General features: G+C 38.6%; 1 protein-coding gene across 2 annotated transcripts in view; it reads right to left on the reverse strand.

Moving 5' to 3' along the window:
- Positions 1-3,662: 3,662 nt before the first annotated feature.
- The window catches only part of LOC116048652 (C-Jun-amino-terminal kinase-interacting protein 1-like), a 38,160-nt gene continuing 24,488 nt past the window's right edge, over positions 3,663-17,334 (reverse strand). Inside the window, exons 6-14 of one of the 2 annotated variants that reach the window (XM_036003255.1) lie at positions 16,533-16,608; positions 16,276-16,442; positions 16,075-16,178; positions 14,044-14,154; positions 12,537-12,607; positions 12,191-12,289; positions 7,111-9,070; positions 4,868-6,662; positions 3,663-4,824 (exon numbers count right to left, since the gene is read on the reverse strand). In XM_036003255.1, coding sequence (XP_035859148.1) covers positions 8,998-9,070; positions 12,191-12,289; positions 12,537-12,607; positions 14,044-14,154; positions 16,075-16,178; positions 16,276-16,442; positions 16,533-16,608 — 701 coding nt within the window. In that variant the 3' untranslated portion in view covers positions 3,663-4,824; positions 4,868-6,662; positions 7,111-8,997. Of the gene's footprint in view, positions 6,663-7,110; positions 9,071-12,190; positions 12,290-12,536; positions 12,608-14,043; positions 14,155-16,074; positions 16,179-16,275; positions 16,443-16,532; positions 16,609-17,334 lie in introns of both variants that reach the window. The other variant, XM_031297831.2, reaches the window with a different exon arrangement.

Consider the following 17,334-nt stretch of genomic DNA (forward strand, 5'->3'; position numbering starts at 1 on the left):
GTCATATTATTGACTGTAAATGCTTGATTTTTCATAAAAAGCTGCACTTGATGTTATCAAACCAACCTTACTGATTAGCTTTTCATCACACTCTGTGGATGAAAATAAGTATTGTAATAAGTCCTACTTTGACTGCAATGACAGACACGTGTTCTCGATGTTTTTCAATCTGTTGTGTTGAGCATGTTAAAGAACAGGGACTCTAAACACAATGACAGGAAATTCTGAAGGAATGTTTCTTCCTCTGCCTGCCTGTTCATAACCTACTCAGTGAACAGCTCAAGCATAAACTGTATTTACAGTGTATTAAAGTTATTTATTACCTTTTTATTGGTGAAAAGAATGACATGAAGCTTAATATGCGAATGTGATATGGCACAAATGAATATCCTCACTCAACTCTGATCTGGATGATTTCTGTTGGTCGCTCCTAACTGATATCTGACTCTGAGATATGTTATCGTGGTTTGAATAGGGTCTTCAAGTAACTTAGTATTGCACTTCTATAAAGTTAGGGGCCATACAAGAGACAATAAAAAAAAAAAAAGTGGTAAAAATTGATTAGGCAGAGTCCAAGATATCCTGACTTTTAGTCCCTGGTATCTCCAAAAACATTGGTCAAACTCCAAAAACATTGGATCCTACATTTCCCCTAATGCAGTCAAAAACATGTTTCGTTAGACCTTCCCTGCTTGGCCATGTCTTCAAACTCTACACCTCCAGGATTTTAATGTCCAGATTACCCTGATGACATCACTGTGACATCATCAGGTTTCTTTTCCTCCAGAATTGTTTCCACAGGCTTACTAGTACTAACTCTGACAAGTTAACAGACATTTATCTGTAAAATCAGTGGTCTTTCCCTTTAAATCAAACAAACAACAACGGCACATTACAACAACAACAAAAAAAAGCCTCTTGTGCTTCTATTGTGAAAAGTAGCCTACTTTTCCCATGTCTCTAAAATACTGAATGGATGCTTTCTGGCTAACATTAATGTATGTTTACTACTGTACTCACAACTGATTTGATTGATTGATAGTGTTGGAGTTTGCAGTTTGACAGATTAACACAATGAGGCAGAGATGGTGCAATATGAAGATCTTTATTTCATGAACAGACGAGTTAATCTGCAGAGGAACTGAACTTCAAAGTGCAGATACATGACATTATAAACTGTGAATATTATTAAAACACACATTCTTATCTCCCACCCTCCTATATCCCTCTCAAAACATATGTGCCCCCCTCGTTATTGCAACACAATTTTGGAAAGTATATAATGTTTTTAGCTGTGCAGGTTAGCTTAGTCTCGCTTTTTGATAGACCATCCACGCACTGCGGAGCGGAGGAGGGCCTGGCTACTCCACACAGCATTCCGGGATGGCAGATAAACGTGCTTTGGTTTATTGGCATTTCTTTAAACCAATCACAATCGTCATCCAGAATGGAGCCGCTGTAAAATGGTCGAGCGAGAGTAAACTCAGATTGGACAGATAGTCTAGCTAGCTGTCTTAATTTACCCTGCAGAGATCTGAGGAGCAGTTAACCATAGTCCTCATAAATCCACCGGAGTTTAAAATTCCAACACAAAGGAAATGGACATCGGTGAAAATACATACATCCGACGGAATTTCCTGCGGCACTCGAGCAATCCCAGAAGTGGGACGTCAAGGATATAGACTAAGGTTACTTTGACTGTCTGATATCCTCTTATTGCATTGTTGATATGGCGCGTTTGCGTTTGGAAGTTTCTGGAAAACACTTGATTTTCAGACTTACTGGCAACTTACTGGTTACACAATAATTTCAAATTACGGGGTCAACGTTTTCAAATGTAAACACCAGAGTAAACCGAAAAAGGTGAAGATGTCGATCAGCTACGACCTATGGCTACGTGGACAACAAGATCGTTTTCCATCTCGACATCATCAGAAAGGGCACCGAGGCAAGCGTGGAGGAATTGAACACAGACAGCGACTTCTCTGCTGGGGCATTCTGCTGGCCAGACCTTCCTCCACAGCGCTGCGGAGGAGGGTCTGGCGAGTCCACCCAGCATTCCAGGATGGGAGAGAGACGTGCTCTGGTTTATTGGCACTTCTTTAAACCAAACACAATCGTTTTGGCCTGAAGTGATGGATGCAGGTACTTGGGAAGGAACTTGTTTTGATAAAAGGCGAGCTCCGCTAAGCGCCTCACGGAGCCCCGGTGCCACTGCAAAATAGCCTCTGGAAGGAACTTGTTTTGGTGCAACATGTGTACGTTCAAAAGTTGTTTTAGTCGTGCAACAGAAAACTCAGTTTGGACAAACAGTCTAGCTAGCTGTCTGGATTTACCTTGCAGAGATCTGAGGAGCAGTTTACCATAGTCCTCATAAATCGACCAGAGTTTAGAATACCAACAAAAAGAAAGCATTTGGTAACGGACATCTGGCCAAAAAGAAGGACATACACAAAATTTCCGGCGGCAACAGAGCAATCCCGGAAGTGGAATGTCGTGGATATAGACTAATGAGCAGGTATCTGAAGGTGAACTGGGTGGCCTCGGGTAGCCTCTGTGTGTTGGTTTCCAGTGGTATGTTGGGAGCTGTGGTGTCCTTTCGAGAGACTTGGCTGGATCCTGGAGTGAAAGTGTGGGGTCTGGGTTTCCTCTCCCAGGGTTATTTTGAGCGTCAAAGACTTCATTTCCTTTATTCTGATACACTTTTATGCCCCAATTTATTGTGGGAATATCTTTATTTATCCTATGAGAAGGAAAACACAGATGACATTCAAAATATATCAAAAATATAATGGAACATAAAGCAGTAAAGGGGTTTTCACATCAGGGACCTAAGCCTGGATCACAAAAGTTGACCCTAAAGCAACGAGGACATAATAAAATAGGCTACTGATATTTGTCTTAAATGTGCGGTGAAGTGAGGATACTGGCGTTAGTGTAGGCGGAGCATTACACTACGCACTGCGCTCAGCGGGTCGATGTTGGAATAAAAAAGTATCTCTGCATGTTCTGTAGTGTTAGCTTAGTTTGCTGTCACATTACTTGACCCAGTATTTGTGAATACAAATATCTGAAGTGAAAGTTCTGTCACAAATCTATGTTGTTGCGTATCATTGCACATTTTTAAGTGGGTATATGGAAATAATATGGAAGAAAAAAGATTTTTTAGTGGGTATACTGCGTATACCTGCGTATCATGTAGACTACACCACTGACTATTTCTAACTTTCAATTTGTGTTGATTCTAGCGCCTGCTTTGGACAAAAGCCGTTGGGTTTTTACCACTTTTTAATTCACTCGTTTAATTTCCTTCTTTTCTGTGATGGCCCTGCTCCAGTATCAGCCATAACTACAACAGATAACTTCTAAAATAAAATCTAATACAAGTAGGACTATATAAAGAAATCTACTGCTACCTTTTAACTGGCTGGAAACAATAACACAGGTGTTACACCGAAATCTGTGACCAATCAGAATGTGTGCTCTGTAGCGTCGTCTACCTGCCAAAAATTATTTTGTGACTTCGCTGGAAAAATTGGACCGGGGCAGAGGCATTAATAAAAACTATATAAAAATAGCGTTCTTTTCACTGTTAGTCTTGTTTGCTATTACAGGCCATTTATGATCATCAGATGAAAAATTTGTAATATAGTAACTTTAAGTGCAGTTGTAAATGTGATTTATTGACAAGAATAACCACCATCATTATCACCAATCTGTGCATCTTCTGTGTGTATTCATTAAACAACATCGATATCATGCGGTGTTACACCCAGGTTTTGTTCAAACCAACAGCATACAATAATAATAATGTTCTATACAAACATACAATATCTATACAGGATATAAGCTATATTGATGAGTCATGTACAGTAGATCCCCATGGTTTTTAGAATCACAACAGTGGAATACATAGAAAGGACACTTTCTGGTGGGTCAGAACAACTTCCTGTGGTGCACCTTGGATGGCTGGCATGGAAATGTGGTGGATAATACACTACATGAGGATGTAGGTTATTTTTTTTTTTTCTTCCAGGGTGCCATTGATTTTAATTCACTTTAGTGTGCTCCTATGAAAATCAAGCAAGACTTCAAACCTGAAGTGTGTAATCCAACATTAACATTTCTGTTACATGTTATGAATTCAGTGACAATTAAGACAATGGCTGTCGGAAAGGCAAGTAATGGGATTTTTAGTTAAAAGAAATGTTTGACCTATGTTAAGGGTTCAGCTGAGACAGTTTATGTTTAACCATTTTCATGTCAAAATGTTCAGGTGTTTAGCATTTCGCCCTGCATTTCCATCCTCCCTAGGCTACAAAAGCAGCAAGATCATGGGACAAAAACTCCATCACAAAAATCTCAGCTAAACCTATTAAAGCTCGTCCGTTACATTGAAGATATTGCCAAATGAGTTAATACAAAGCTTATTAAGACTATCAGCTTCACACAACTCTCTCTGTATTTCTCAGTATGGCTATGTTCAGAAGATTGTGTCGTCCGGTGACTTTTCCGCGCGGAAAACTCGAGTGAAAATAATTACCTCTTCTGAAGAGTCCATCATGTTTTTTGAATTCTCCGTGTCCTCCTTGGCTACTAGCAACTGAGTGGAGGAGGGGTGGGAGCGTGTGCGTGACTACAGAAGTCTTGTATCATGTGGACGCAACAGTGGTGTTGTCATTACTTAGAATTTCTCATGGGGGTGACAGAAACTATGCACTATAGCTTTAATACGGCTAGTACTAATGTTAACTATTATCCTATTCATGAATTCTATTCACACATAGATGTGCAAAATCTCACCAAAATGTTGCATAACATAATCTTAGAATAACGTCTTCCCATAGAAAACGGGCGTAATATTGACCAGTTCTAAACTAAATATGTAATCACTCAAACAGCATTGAAACGCAATGACTGACTGACTGAGGGATAGCACCAACTCAATGTACCAGGTAAACCTTGGTTGGCCTAATATCAGGTCTTTGGGGTCCCAGTTAAATTTTTTAACATTCCATGGCAGCCATCTAGGTGTACCAAGTCATATCCAGCTACAAGACTACTCACATGAATGAGACTGGCTGTTGTACAGTATGTATTTAGATTCTGTGATTGGAGACATCTGAAGTCAACAGTTAATACAGAGGACAGTCATCATCACTACGGCAGAAAAAAAAATAGGCACTGTTTTTCGAACACAAAATATTTCAGGCTTCATTTCCATTGACTTGCTCAAATCTGTTTATACTATTATAATATAAAGTTCAACCGCTTGTGCAGAGGTATTCCAAATGGCTGGAAATCCCAGTCCACATTTTCACATCCAGGATCTTAAAGCTGCAATAATTGATTTTTTTAGAGTATTTGGGGTCAGCAGGACAAGTTAAAAAAAACACAACTTTGCCATACAATAAAAGCTATAAGGCTAGCATATTAGCAAATATTTGTCTCTTTACATATCCGGCAGACGCAGAACATTAGCATTATTTTGAGTCATGTCTCAGATGGCCTTATACATGTAAATTGAATATTCAATTTCTTTTTAGCTCTAATTTGGTCTCCACCAACCAACCAAATGATCCTTTATGTTCAGTAGTGACCAGCTTTGTCGGTCTGCTGTTCAGTACTGGGCTGAAAGTGTACAAAATAGCTGCCTGCTGCTTCTTGAAACCAAGTTGATAGGAGCGTAGTTTGCATGCTGGAAAAGAAAAACAATGAGCTAAAAGAGGCTAAAAAAATCTTCATAGAGCTGAGGGAAACTGCATTGTTGTGTAATAATTCACGTTGGTTCATCATGAGTGTTCATGAGTGACTCCTTTTACATTGTACATAGTCATTTGATCCAATGTTGTAAAACATGTTGATTGGTGCAGCTTTAAGTCGGGAGCTAATCTTGGAATTGAACAAAAACAAGAAATGAGTTCTCTTTGTTGACATAACCAAGTCAGATTGTGGGTCAGTTTGTGAAGGTAAGTCATGTTTAGTATTTCCTTTTAAAAATATAAGCTGAAAAACTGGAAACAAATCCTCTGCCTTATTAGAAGTATTTCCATGCTGACTTGACCCCAACTTTGGTCCTAGATTTGAGCAGGCAATGCGAATGAAGTCTGAGGCGAGTAATGTGGACAGGCATAGACATGACTGTACAATGATCCACCATCCCACCAGTCTGTTCTTTTGCACACATACTAAATTGCACAGCATCATTTGGGCCTTGTTATTACACAGAGTTAAAGGAAAAATATGTAATCTTTCAACCAGAGAAGCTCGGCATAAAGGGTTTGTAGTTGGAACCACATTTGGAAGAAAAGAAACATCAAGCAGCAAATGAAGAAATTAGGCACCTAAACAGCACCTCCAAAGGTCTTCAATAGTAGATTGTCAAGTTTGGGGGTTATACAATACAGAATAATACTTTCTTTTATATATCTTTTTTATATTTTGGAAACATCAGTCTGTCCTCATCTGTGCAAAGAATAAAGAGCAGGTCCATTTGTTTATTGGATGTTCTTTTAAAGCACTCTTTTAAACGGTTGTGGGAAATTGTTGCTAATAAGAAGCCCTTCTTTACTGTAGAGTCAAGGATGAAGCTAATTTAAAGACAGAATATTTACCCTCTTATTATAAACATGCAGTTTTGCTTTGTTCTTAGAATCTCATATCTTAATGGCGCTTTTCCATTACATGGTACCTGCTCAACTGGCCTCGACTCTACTCACCTTTTTTGGTTTTTCATTACGAAAAAAAGTACCTGGTACCTGCTAACAGGTACCTTTTTTAGTACCACCTCAGTCATGGTTCCAAGCGAGCTGAGGCGATAACAAAAGGTGACGTGAAAGCGACAGAGGGGGGTGTCCTGAACAAACCCGCCATTTTTAAATAGTTTCATGCAAAAACAAAATGTGTCTTCTGGCTGTGGCAACAACAACACACCTTCGACGTTCTGTGTGTGTCACGTTAGGTCATGGCAGTTTACTGCGGCGCCGCTATGATGACCAGCCACGCTGAGGCTGTACTAAAATCTGCAATGGAAAACGGACGCACAGTGCGTTGAGTCGAGGCGAGTAGAGTCGAGACGAGTCGAGCAGGTACCATGTAATGGAAAAACACCATAAGTATGTTTGTGGTAAGCATAGCTGCCTTTCAGGCTGTTGACCTGGTTTGGTTTGGTTTGATTCCAGGCCAGTGTATGAAGCGACACCTGTAAAATTGAAATTCCTGTCTCACCTGAAACTGTTTTGACATTATTTGACACTGAAGTTCAAACTCAAGCTGCAATACTCGCTGAAAATATCTGTAACTGGAATTCTAGTTTGTTGACTTTAACACCCAGTGGCTACTTGCTTACTCAAGTAAGCACACTGCTCATGATCACTAACATGGCTGACCTATGTATATTCAACTTTAGAATTTCATTTTCTTCATTATGTTTAAGTAAGGGAGATGCTCTTCTCCATTGCACTCCCACTTAATCATTTAGCCAGGTAAAATAGATATATTAAATACAAATCTTACACAACTTGCCAGGTTTTGCCACTTTTCCTACTACCTAGAATACAAAATTTAATTTCAAAATATGCAAGACTTCTAGCAAAATTTTCCTTTTACTCAACATACTGGTTATAGTTTTTACAAACTGAAATTAAAGATTGAGAACTTTTTTCAAATGTATTTAGTGTGCTTAACGTTTAACCACGTGACCATCAATATGAGTACAAACCAGTCGCTACAAGTAAAAATGAGCTATGATGAAGTAAAAACTAGAACTCAAGCACATATAGATTATTTTCATTTAAGTGCATTCATCATGCCGTGACATCAAATATGACAACAAATCAAAGATTTAAGTATTGTTGCAAGGAACCTTTTTTTGAATTGAATTTGTTTAGTTTTTTTACTTTACTGACAAATCAGTTAGTTTATGAAATGTCAAAAATAATGACAAAGGCATATCATCAAGTTCCCAGAGCCTAATGTGATGTCTTTAAATTGTTTAACTTGTCTGACCAAGAGTCCAAAAAATGCAATTTCCAATTATATGAAAGAGAAAAATAGCATATCCTCTGATTTTAAAAACTGCAACTAATAAGTGTTCAGCGTTTTCATTGTTATCTGTATAGCGTGGCTTTCCATATGTCAGTGTCATACAGTTGGTCCAACATTTTTTCCAGACTCAAATATCTTGACAAAAATTAGATAGGCTTACATGAAATCTTTTACAGACATTCATGTTCCCCACAGGAAAAATTGTAACAACTTTGGTGATCCTGATCTAGTTTGGTTTATGGCCAGATACCTGCAAGCTAACGACATTTCCATTAGCCTCAGCTGTACTTTGTGTTTCTATTGCTAATTGACAAATGTTAGCTGCTCACATGGTAAACATGACCTGCTAAACACTGCCATTGCGCACGTCTTAGCATGCTGAAATTGGCATTTACAGTAGCTTAAAGTACTACTGTGCCTAAAAACAGACTCACAGAGCTGCTAACATGGCTGATAACTCTTGTTTTTTGATACATGACTCAAATGGTTAATTAATTACCAAAACTGTCACTGGTAAATGATATTTATTTCAGCACTGGTTGCAAGTTTAAAAAAATGGATGATATAAACATTCTGTCCTTAAATTAACTTCATAGTCCTGAAGGCTGTTTATATGGTTTTACAGCCAATATCTACGTGTAGTTACATACAAGTAATTTTAACCCATAAAATATATCAATATCAGATATTTGTATTTGAATTTGGGTAAGTTACATTTGTTCCCAGTGTATGGAACATTTCATGTGATCCTATCCATCCATAGAGGTATTAATATTGGCACATGGCCAAAGGAAAGGGAAAGCTCGCTGTATCACTGGATGCAGGTAAGAAAGGAAATCCACCATGCAAGTACTCTGACAAAGATAAATCAGTGGTCCAGTTCGCTGTGTAAGACCAGGCTTACATGCACATAGTGAGTATTCAGTACATAGTGTGGATGCGGGAGAGGTGTTATTCAATGAAGATGTCTTCAGTGGGACAGGAGTAGCCAATGTGTTCCTTGTAATACTGCTGGAATGCCCTCCTGTGGGACACCAGAGAAGAGAATTAGAAAATAAAACGACAATACAGTGTTAAGGAATTATGATTCCTCAAGTTTCATTATTTATCATCTGTACATTTTTTCTGTATGCATTTGTGTTCAAAACTGTCTCACACTGTTCTATGAGCTGTGTTATTGAGATGCTGTCAGAGGGCCATGTAAAGGTTTTGTTTACTGTGACAGGTGCAGGTACATTCCTGGAGCTATAGACCTTTTTCACAGCAGACATGTTGACATGTCATAGTAGGAAAAGCACAGGTGTATTCAAAACCATTAATGATGGCTGCATTCCACTTAGGAGAGGCCCTACTGGGACTGTTTCAGCTGTGCTTCTCCTACTATAACAAGTCAAAAATATCTGCTGTGAAAAAGTTCCATAGGCTTGGGACCATGTATAGAAATCTGTCTGTCAGCTGAGTAAACATATATGAAAGCCTGTCCTTGGTGAAGAAGACGTAGAAGTAAGTCTGAATGACCATTAAAGGAAAAGATAAATCTATTAAATTGTATGGAGACATGCAAAAAGCTTGTCATTGGTTATTGAGCATGGTTGTTGTAAAGGAATCTTTCCATTGGTTTGGAAAAAGATTAATGTGGCTGCTTTCCAATGAGCATAGACTTCTTGTGTTAGGCCTGCTACTGCTGCTACTGCCAGGTAGCTTTCTGTCTCTCCTCTCCCCCTTCCCTCTGTCTGTTTGTAATTACAGGAGTGAAGCCTGGTGTGCTGGAGTCAGGGTTCCAGCTGCAGCTCATTCACCATAATCACTCATCACTCATCGTCAGATCATAGTCAAGATGACCACGTTAGTCTCGCTGTTGATTCAACCCGCTGGATATTGCTCTTTGTGTTTTTTTGCCTGTCCTGACCTGTTTTCTCTTGTGCTACAGTTCTTTGCAACCTGACTCCGGCTGCCACTCACTCCTGCCATATTCTGCTTAACTATTACTCTGACTCTGTCTGCGTTTGGGTTCACGCAAGTGTCATTCATAACATCTTGTTTTGTGACAAGTATCTAATCACTGTTTCTCTATGTTCTTTGGGAGCTGCCAGGGAAAACTGAACTGATAAGACCTTGTGACTTTTCCTCTGTAACTCCCCTGTGATTAATTACAGGGGAGTGCCCTACCACACCCTGCAGTGCCCTGCTATGCCATGAACTACTACAACTACTATTTCTAGTCATAGTTCCATTATCTTTATTGTGACTCTAATTGTCACTGTTCATCACAACCCCAACCGGCACCGTCAGACAACTGCCCACCAAGAGCCTGGGTCTGTCCGAGGTTTCGCCCTAAAAGGAAGTTTTCCTCACCACCCGAGGTTTCTGCTTAAAAGGAAGTTTTTCCTCGCCACTGTCGCACTAAATGCTTGCTCTTGGAGGAATTACTGGAATTGTTGGGTCTTTGTAAATTAAAGAATGTGGTCTAGACACTACCCTGTTTTGTCTGTTTCTCTGTGCTTAGTGTTTGATTATTGAGTATCTCAGGAGTGGTCAGAGAATCTCTAAAACAACAGATAACAATGAAGCACAATAGATAGATGGTAACATGCATTTGTTTAGTTGTATTATCATCTACCACTCTCTTGTTTGGATGGAGCCCAACTCTGTGTATCCAAAAGAAACCAAAGGATGATATGAGGTGACAGAGCAAGATATCTTGACAACTACTGGCCAGACTGACATTATAGATATTAAAAATACTTTCTTTTGTCTTTCGTAGTAGTAGTAGTAGTAGTAGTAGTAGTAGTACAAGTATTTATTTTAACCTTTAATTAAGTAGAAGTAGCAATAGCCAATTGTAAAAATATTCATCTATATATATTCCTGCATTTTGAAGTATTATTAGCAAAATGTACTTAAAATCAAAGGTAAAAGTACTTGTAGAGTAATGTTGTAGAGTTTTATGTTGGTAAAACATTATCTGAACATTGTTGCTGATGCATTAAAGGAGTATTTTACTGCTTTAAAAAGGATCTGTTCATGAAACTGGGATTTCTATGTAGTAGAATGGTGCAGACATTTTTTTTTTTTTAAATTGGTGCTAAATGGTCAGAGAAACAGAGTAAAGGGCTGTCACTCAAAAGGTAGAAAATCTACAATTACCAGAATGCAATGCGCCACATTGTACCAATAAACGCTCCCGCTGGTTGGTAACGTAACACAATCATGTCACAGAACCAATATGGCGCCTGGCTGGTAACAAACAATCTCCTAGTTCAGCCAAATAGTGCACTAAATATATGTTTTCTGAAAACATTTGAGTTAAGAAATAAGCAATACAGTAACAGAATCTTGGTTTATATTTGATCAGCACTGTCTAGTTTTACGGTTTCATTTGACAGTGCACAAAATATGTTTCTCAAAACATTTTAGGCGAGAAGTAGGCAATACAGTTACAGAATCTTGGTTTATATTTGTTTAGCACTGTAGTTTTACAATTGAATCTGAGTTCAATTCAATTAAATTTTATTTATAGTATCAATTCATAACAAGAGTTATCTCAAGACACTTTACAGATAGAGTAGGTCTAGACCACAGTATAATTTACAAAGACCCAACAATTCCAGTAATTCTCAGTAGTTCGGCCTGAGTTTGAGAGAGAGGGGGAGGGGGTCCTTGTAATACAAGCAACAGGCCCCAGAGCCAGCAGAAAAATATTATTATTATTATTATTATTATTATTATTATTATTATTATATATGTATAGCATTGTAATGCTGCACCTTGTCAAGAATTTGATTGAAATACTCTTTACACTGTTGTGTTTATTTTATAAGCTTCATAGTTAATAAGTTAATAATCACACCTTTTGTATGAGAAATCTTAATAAGCAAAGTAACTATAGCTTTAAAATGAGTATATCCTAGTAGAGTAAAGTAATGTGGAGCTAGTACAGTATTTACATTTTTAAGTGTAATAGAGTTGAAGTATAAAGCAGCAAAAATGGAGCCACTTAAGAGGAGTACTTGAATAATTTGCAAGTTACTTTCCACCATTGGTCCTGAGCAGAAATGTATATTCAATTGTAAAAAGAAAATTTATAAAATATTCAAGATAATAGAATATAATACAGAACACAATAGAAATCAATAGGTCTCACCCTACAGACTCAGCCAGAGGATGTAGTGTTGTCTCTGACATCATCACATGACAGGCAAAGCGCTCTTGGTCAGGGTGTTTGGTGATGATACCAAAATACCTGTAGTGCAGTAATTAGCATTACTCAGGATACTTACACTTTAGAGGTTTATTTACAAATATTTGTTGAGGCAAATCTGCTGTAATAGACAGAGCACTACGCTTACATTCTTAATCTTTACATCAGTCATCGAAATGTAATAGCACATAAAAGTCTGTGAGAACAGGTACACTTTAATGTAGTTTAATGCATTTCTCATGCAAGTGTGGGAATCGACTCGATCAAATAATCCCTTAATCTGACTCACTTGCTGTGTTTTGGATGACAGCCACAGAATGAGATGTTCTTCAACTGGAAGAAATGGAAACACTGGTCCCCCTGAAAGAGATGGACACAAAGAGAGAAATGTAAAGTTTGAATGATTTAAATCCAGAATTTCCACATGGATTATTTATCCAAACTGGCAGAGTAGACATTAGGGCTGCACGATATGACCTAAAATCGAAATCACGATTAATTGCGCATTTTACCTCGATAAAGATAAATGTGAAGAAAAACAATTGTGATTCGACGACGGACACTACGTTTTTAAATTTTTTTGTATAAAGTTTTAAAAAACGTCTTTTGCATGATAAAAATGTAAATAGGCTATACAATATATTTCTTAACTGCCAATTAACATATTAGTCCTAACTTTTGAACCAGCAAGTTGCTTGTGGAGAGCTACGTGACACATGAAACTATATCGATGAGGACCGGCGAGTTAAATCGGCCGTCCGAGAGTATACCAGACAGACACACAGCTGACAATCTGCAGGTGGAGGCGCTGGAGACAGGCTCGGACATACACGCTGCAGGCCGCTGTGGACTTGTGTCAGTCCTGCAAGTGGTTTCAGGAAAGTGGCTGCATGTGTCCGACAATGCACAAAACATCAACCTCTACAGCTGTCCGTGGACAGTGTGGAAAGTGTGTCAGAGCCTCCCGGATGGGTGAACTGAGACTCCATTTCCTTCTTGTCGGTCAACGGTTAATGATCCGTTAACTTTTAATGTCATTGTGCTTTATTTTGGAAGGCTGGCTGCCAAAAATCGGCACTTACTGGCTAATTAATTAGCCTGAGTTAAACGCTAACTATCAGTAAACGGAAGTTGGCGGTTGGTGTCAGGTGTGTGCGCAATTGTTTGTGTGTGTGCGTGTCGGCCCGCCCCCGCATTTGGCGACTGGCGAATGTTAATTTTGGACCCTGCACACGCGGTAGAATGTTTTTAAGGAGAAAGTAGGCCTACCAACAGAAATAAATTATCGAAATTATCGAAATTATCGTCATGGGAAAAATACGTCGATAACAGTTTCAGAATTTCGATGTCGATACATTTTCAATTAATCCTCCAGCCCTAGTAGACATCACCATCACCTTTTTTTCTTGTAGTTACTGCTAATAGCTACTATAGAGCGCTATAGACCTAACTACAGCTAAGTATCTTGTTTCCACCGTCATAATTACCTGCTGCAGGTTTTCTATCAGCTGAATTTGAAAAGGGGTGGTGATGGCACAGTGGATATGACACATGCCTTTAGTGTGGGAGACCTGGGTTCGATTCCCACTGCGATACATTAACCAATGTGTCCCTGAGCAAGACACTTAACCCCTAGTGGCTCCAGAGGCGTGCAACCTCTGACATATATAGCAATTAAAGTGTAAAGTCGCTTTGAATAAAAAGTGTCAGCTAAATGACATGTAATGTAAAAGGTGTGACACTTACGAAGGACGGAAGGTAGGTGTGTGTATGTGTAGATACAGTAATGCACATACCCTATGAGCAGAGTGACACTGGTCTTGGACACTGATCTTCACACCTTTCACACTGACCTCCAGCACACAGGTTGAAGGAGGCTGACCTGCTAACCGCCTGTTACACGCCACCTGTTCACACAAATAATCAGTAAGTCAGTCATTAAACATACATGACCAGGTTTAGTCAAATATATAAGATATAAGCCAATCTTGATTTTGAGTTATAAAACTGCAATCCAAATATTTGAGTTTTATAAGCTACATAAAAAAGGAAGAAAGGGCAAAGAAATAAGAGGATCCTTAGCATGTTAAATAGTTGTAGGCAACCCCCCAGGCAGACAGAAGCGGTTTAACCCTACTGCTCAGCAGCAATTTGGGAAGTTATGACACTCACCCATTCAAAATGGACAAGTGGCCAAATGGCTCAGAATCATGCGAAATCAGCATGTTGGCAATGTGTTGTCAAAGCATTGTTAGGGTGTTGTCATAGCATTGTTAGGGTGTTGTCAACACGTTGTCTATCTGTCAACCTGTTGACAACAACTTAACAACACGTTAACAAAACGTAGACAACGCATTGACAACATGTTGTCTATGTGTGGTCTACATGTTGTTACATGTTGACAACACATTGTCTACATGTTGTTAACGTGTTAGTAATCCTGTATATTTGAACTGGATGGCTTTCCATACACCTTAAAGACATTCAACTTATTCACAGGAAAAGTGCTAGAAATAGTTGTGAGCTCCGCAGAGCTAGATAGTTTGTCAGTTAGGTAAGGAGGGAAAGTTTTTCGAGAAGCAGTAACCTAAAATATATGGATAATAAATATGAATAAAAGAAAAAATACATCACTGAGGAGATTGCCACTTGTATCTTTTGCAGAAAGAAACTATTCAGATCCTACCTAGTGAGGACCATCCACGATTTCAATATTGATTTTATACTGAATGAGGCCAGATAGCCGAGTAAACTTCTGGTAGCGCTTCCTTCGCCATCTTGTCATGTCAGTTTGGTAGTTTTCTGTCACCCTGTTGGATCGACTTTGTGATTTACCCATTCATTTTCAAAATTACTTTTTTTTTACCAAGTAACACTTACTTGGAAAAGGGTTCAACTTTGTGGAGAAAAGTTAGAAAAATAAGTGCACTCATGAGCCACCTTTCAGTCCAGTCCTGTCCCATGTTCTACTGCTACGATGTGACAAGGGGTTCATGCCAGTCACCAAGATAACGTGTATGGTAACATTATAATGTTTAACACACTGATTAAAGAATTTTAGACTGATCGTTTTGACCATGGATAACAGCGCTGGGCTACCCCCAATAAAGACAATTTTCATGATCCCAGGCTACTTCAAGACGCCATCAAAAACTCATTTCAGACCCCATTCTTACATTAGATTTTTTTTCCCCGAGTACTCACTCATATTGCCTGTTGACTGCTGCATTCATTTCTTCGTTTTGACCACTTGGAAGCAGAGGGATTTCAAAACAAGCTGACAGACAAACTGCCTTGATGTATTATCACCTTATAAAGTTGTTATGGCTAACATCTTAGCAAACAGTTGCTTTTACACATTTAGCTGAGACAGAGCAACATTAACATATTGGAGTTGTGTTTGTGTCCAATATTCAGTCTCCATTTAGCTCTGTCAAATGTGAAAAAAAATTCTCTTTAGCTGATAAATGCTCTACAATGTTCACCTGTTCACTATTACATTAGCTAAAAGAGGTTAAAAATGTTGGTGCTAATTCTCTGTGGGTTTGTTTGTGTGTTTCTGTGAGCGACCCATTTCATTTATTTGATAGGCCAACTTTATCAGTAATTTGTTTTGTTGGGATCCCCAACAGTTTCATTTATCTTTTGTTTCATTAATAATCATTTTAAAAAGATATCAGTATAAACTAAGACATATTAAAATGTAAAAGGATTCAACTCAAAAGCATTAATACTTTCCTGCAATTAGCTTTTATTTGGTTACACCCTGCCACTATATCACTGATAACCAGCTTTCATGGTATGGTTCTGTTGTACAGTGTTTGCACCTTCTGCATTGCAGCACAAAGCATGTCGTTGCCCTTGTGGATCGGGACCTGTACTGAACCCAGGAACCGCCCATGGAACTGCTCTATCCAGCCATCTTTCTGGACTGCGAGAAGAAAGGAGAACAAAAAAACATCTTACATTTCAAATGTCGCTGATGATGGTGGTATTCAGTTTTTACATTCCAGTTTTTTGCAATATACCTTGGTTATATTCTTTGGCCACCCTGACAGCGTAGAAGGCAGGGAAGATGCCGGTCACTCCAGTCCTCATGTTGTAGCCCTGACACCACAGGTCTTCAGACTGGTTCAGTATTAACACTGGGTCATCTGTCTCTAGGTAAAGCTCATCTGCATGACGAGGGACAAACCTAAAAACGGGCATAAAAAATACAGATTTCAGACTAATGTGTTTATTTGGACCTGTCACAATTAGTTTGTGTATGTTCATATGTTTTAACCTGTAGGCAGCTCTGTGGCTCTGTTGTCTCTCCACTCCATCCAAAACACAGGAGAACACACCAAATGACCCAGCACCTGAATGATACAGCATTGATGTTACACTCACAATTATCTGTATTTTGTGTCATATCAGCCTGTAATGAAAAAAAGTCAAGTGATCCAATTTGGACTGACACTTTGCAATAATTGCAGAGTTTGTCTGTGATCTCTATCACGTGCGAATTGGCCATGTCTGTAACTTTTTAAGTAAAAATGTTGCCGAACACAGCGGTTGTGTGATAATATTAGTCCCTTGCGCATAAATATTTCTGTGATTTGGGGTCGTATTGGCTGCGTTGGCAATAATAAACGAAAGTTCTGACAGAGCCTTGAAATCACATCCGGGAAATAATGTCATTAAATTTGAGTAAAGTACAGACTTTGCTTATCCAATTTGATGAACTTTACTAATATTCAAGTGGCATTAACATGGCAATGTTCTGGAAATCTTCTCAGTAGCTACTTCCTACTATGATAGCTCATATTGTCTCTTGGTTTTTGCATTATTTCCTTACATATAACACTGAACATAGACCATCCTGTCCTCTAGCGACTATTCACTGTACAGACAATATCAACGCATATCAACACACTGCCTATTCTAATCACTATAGACCATTTCACAGTTACACAAAAGTTACATTTAAACATAAGCATTCTAAATGTATTCTAGTTTATTTCTTGTTGCGGTCAAGAAAATATAAACGTTTTATAAGGTTCCTTGGTTGCAGTGTATGTGAATGACAACAGTTGACAGGAAGT

Source organism: Sander lucioperca, chromosome 7, assembly GCF_008315115.2.
Source record: "Sander lucioperca isolate FBNREF2018 chromosome 7, SLUC_FBN_1.2, whole genome shotgun sequence".
Taxonomy (NCBI): Eukaryota; Metazoa; Chordata; class Actinopteri; order Perciformes; family Percidae; genus Sander; species Sander lucioperca.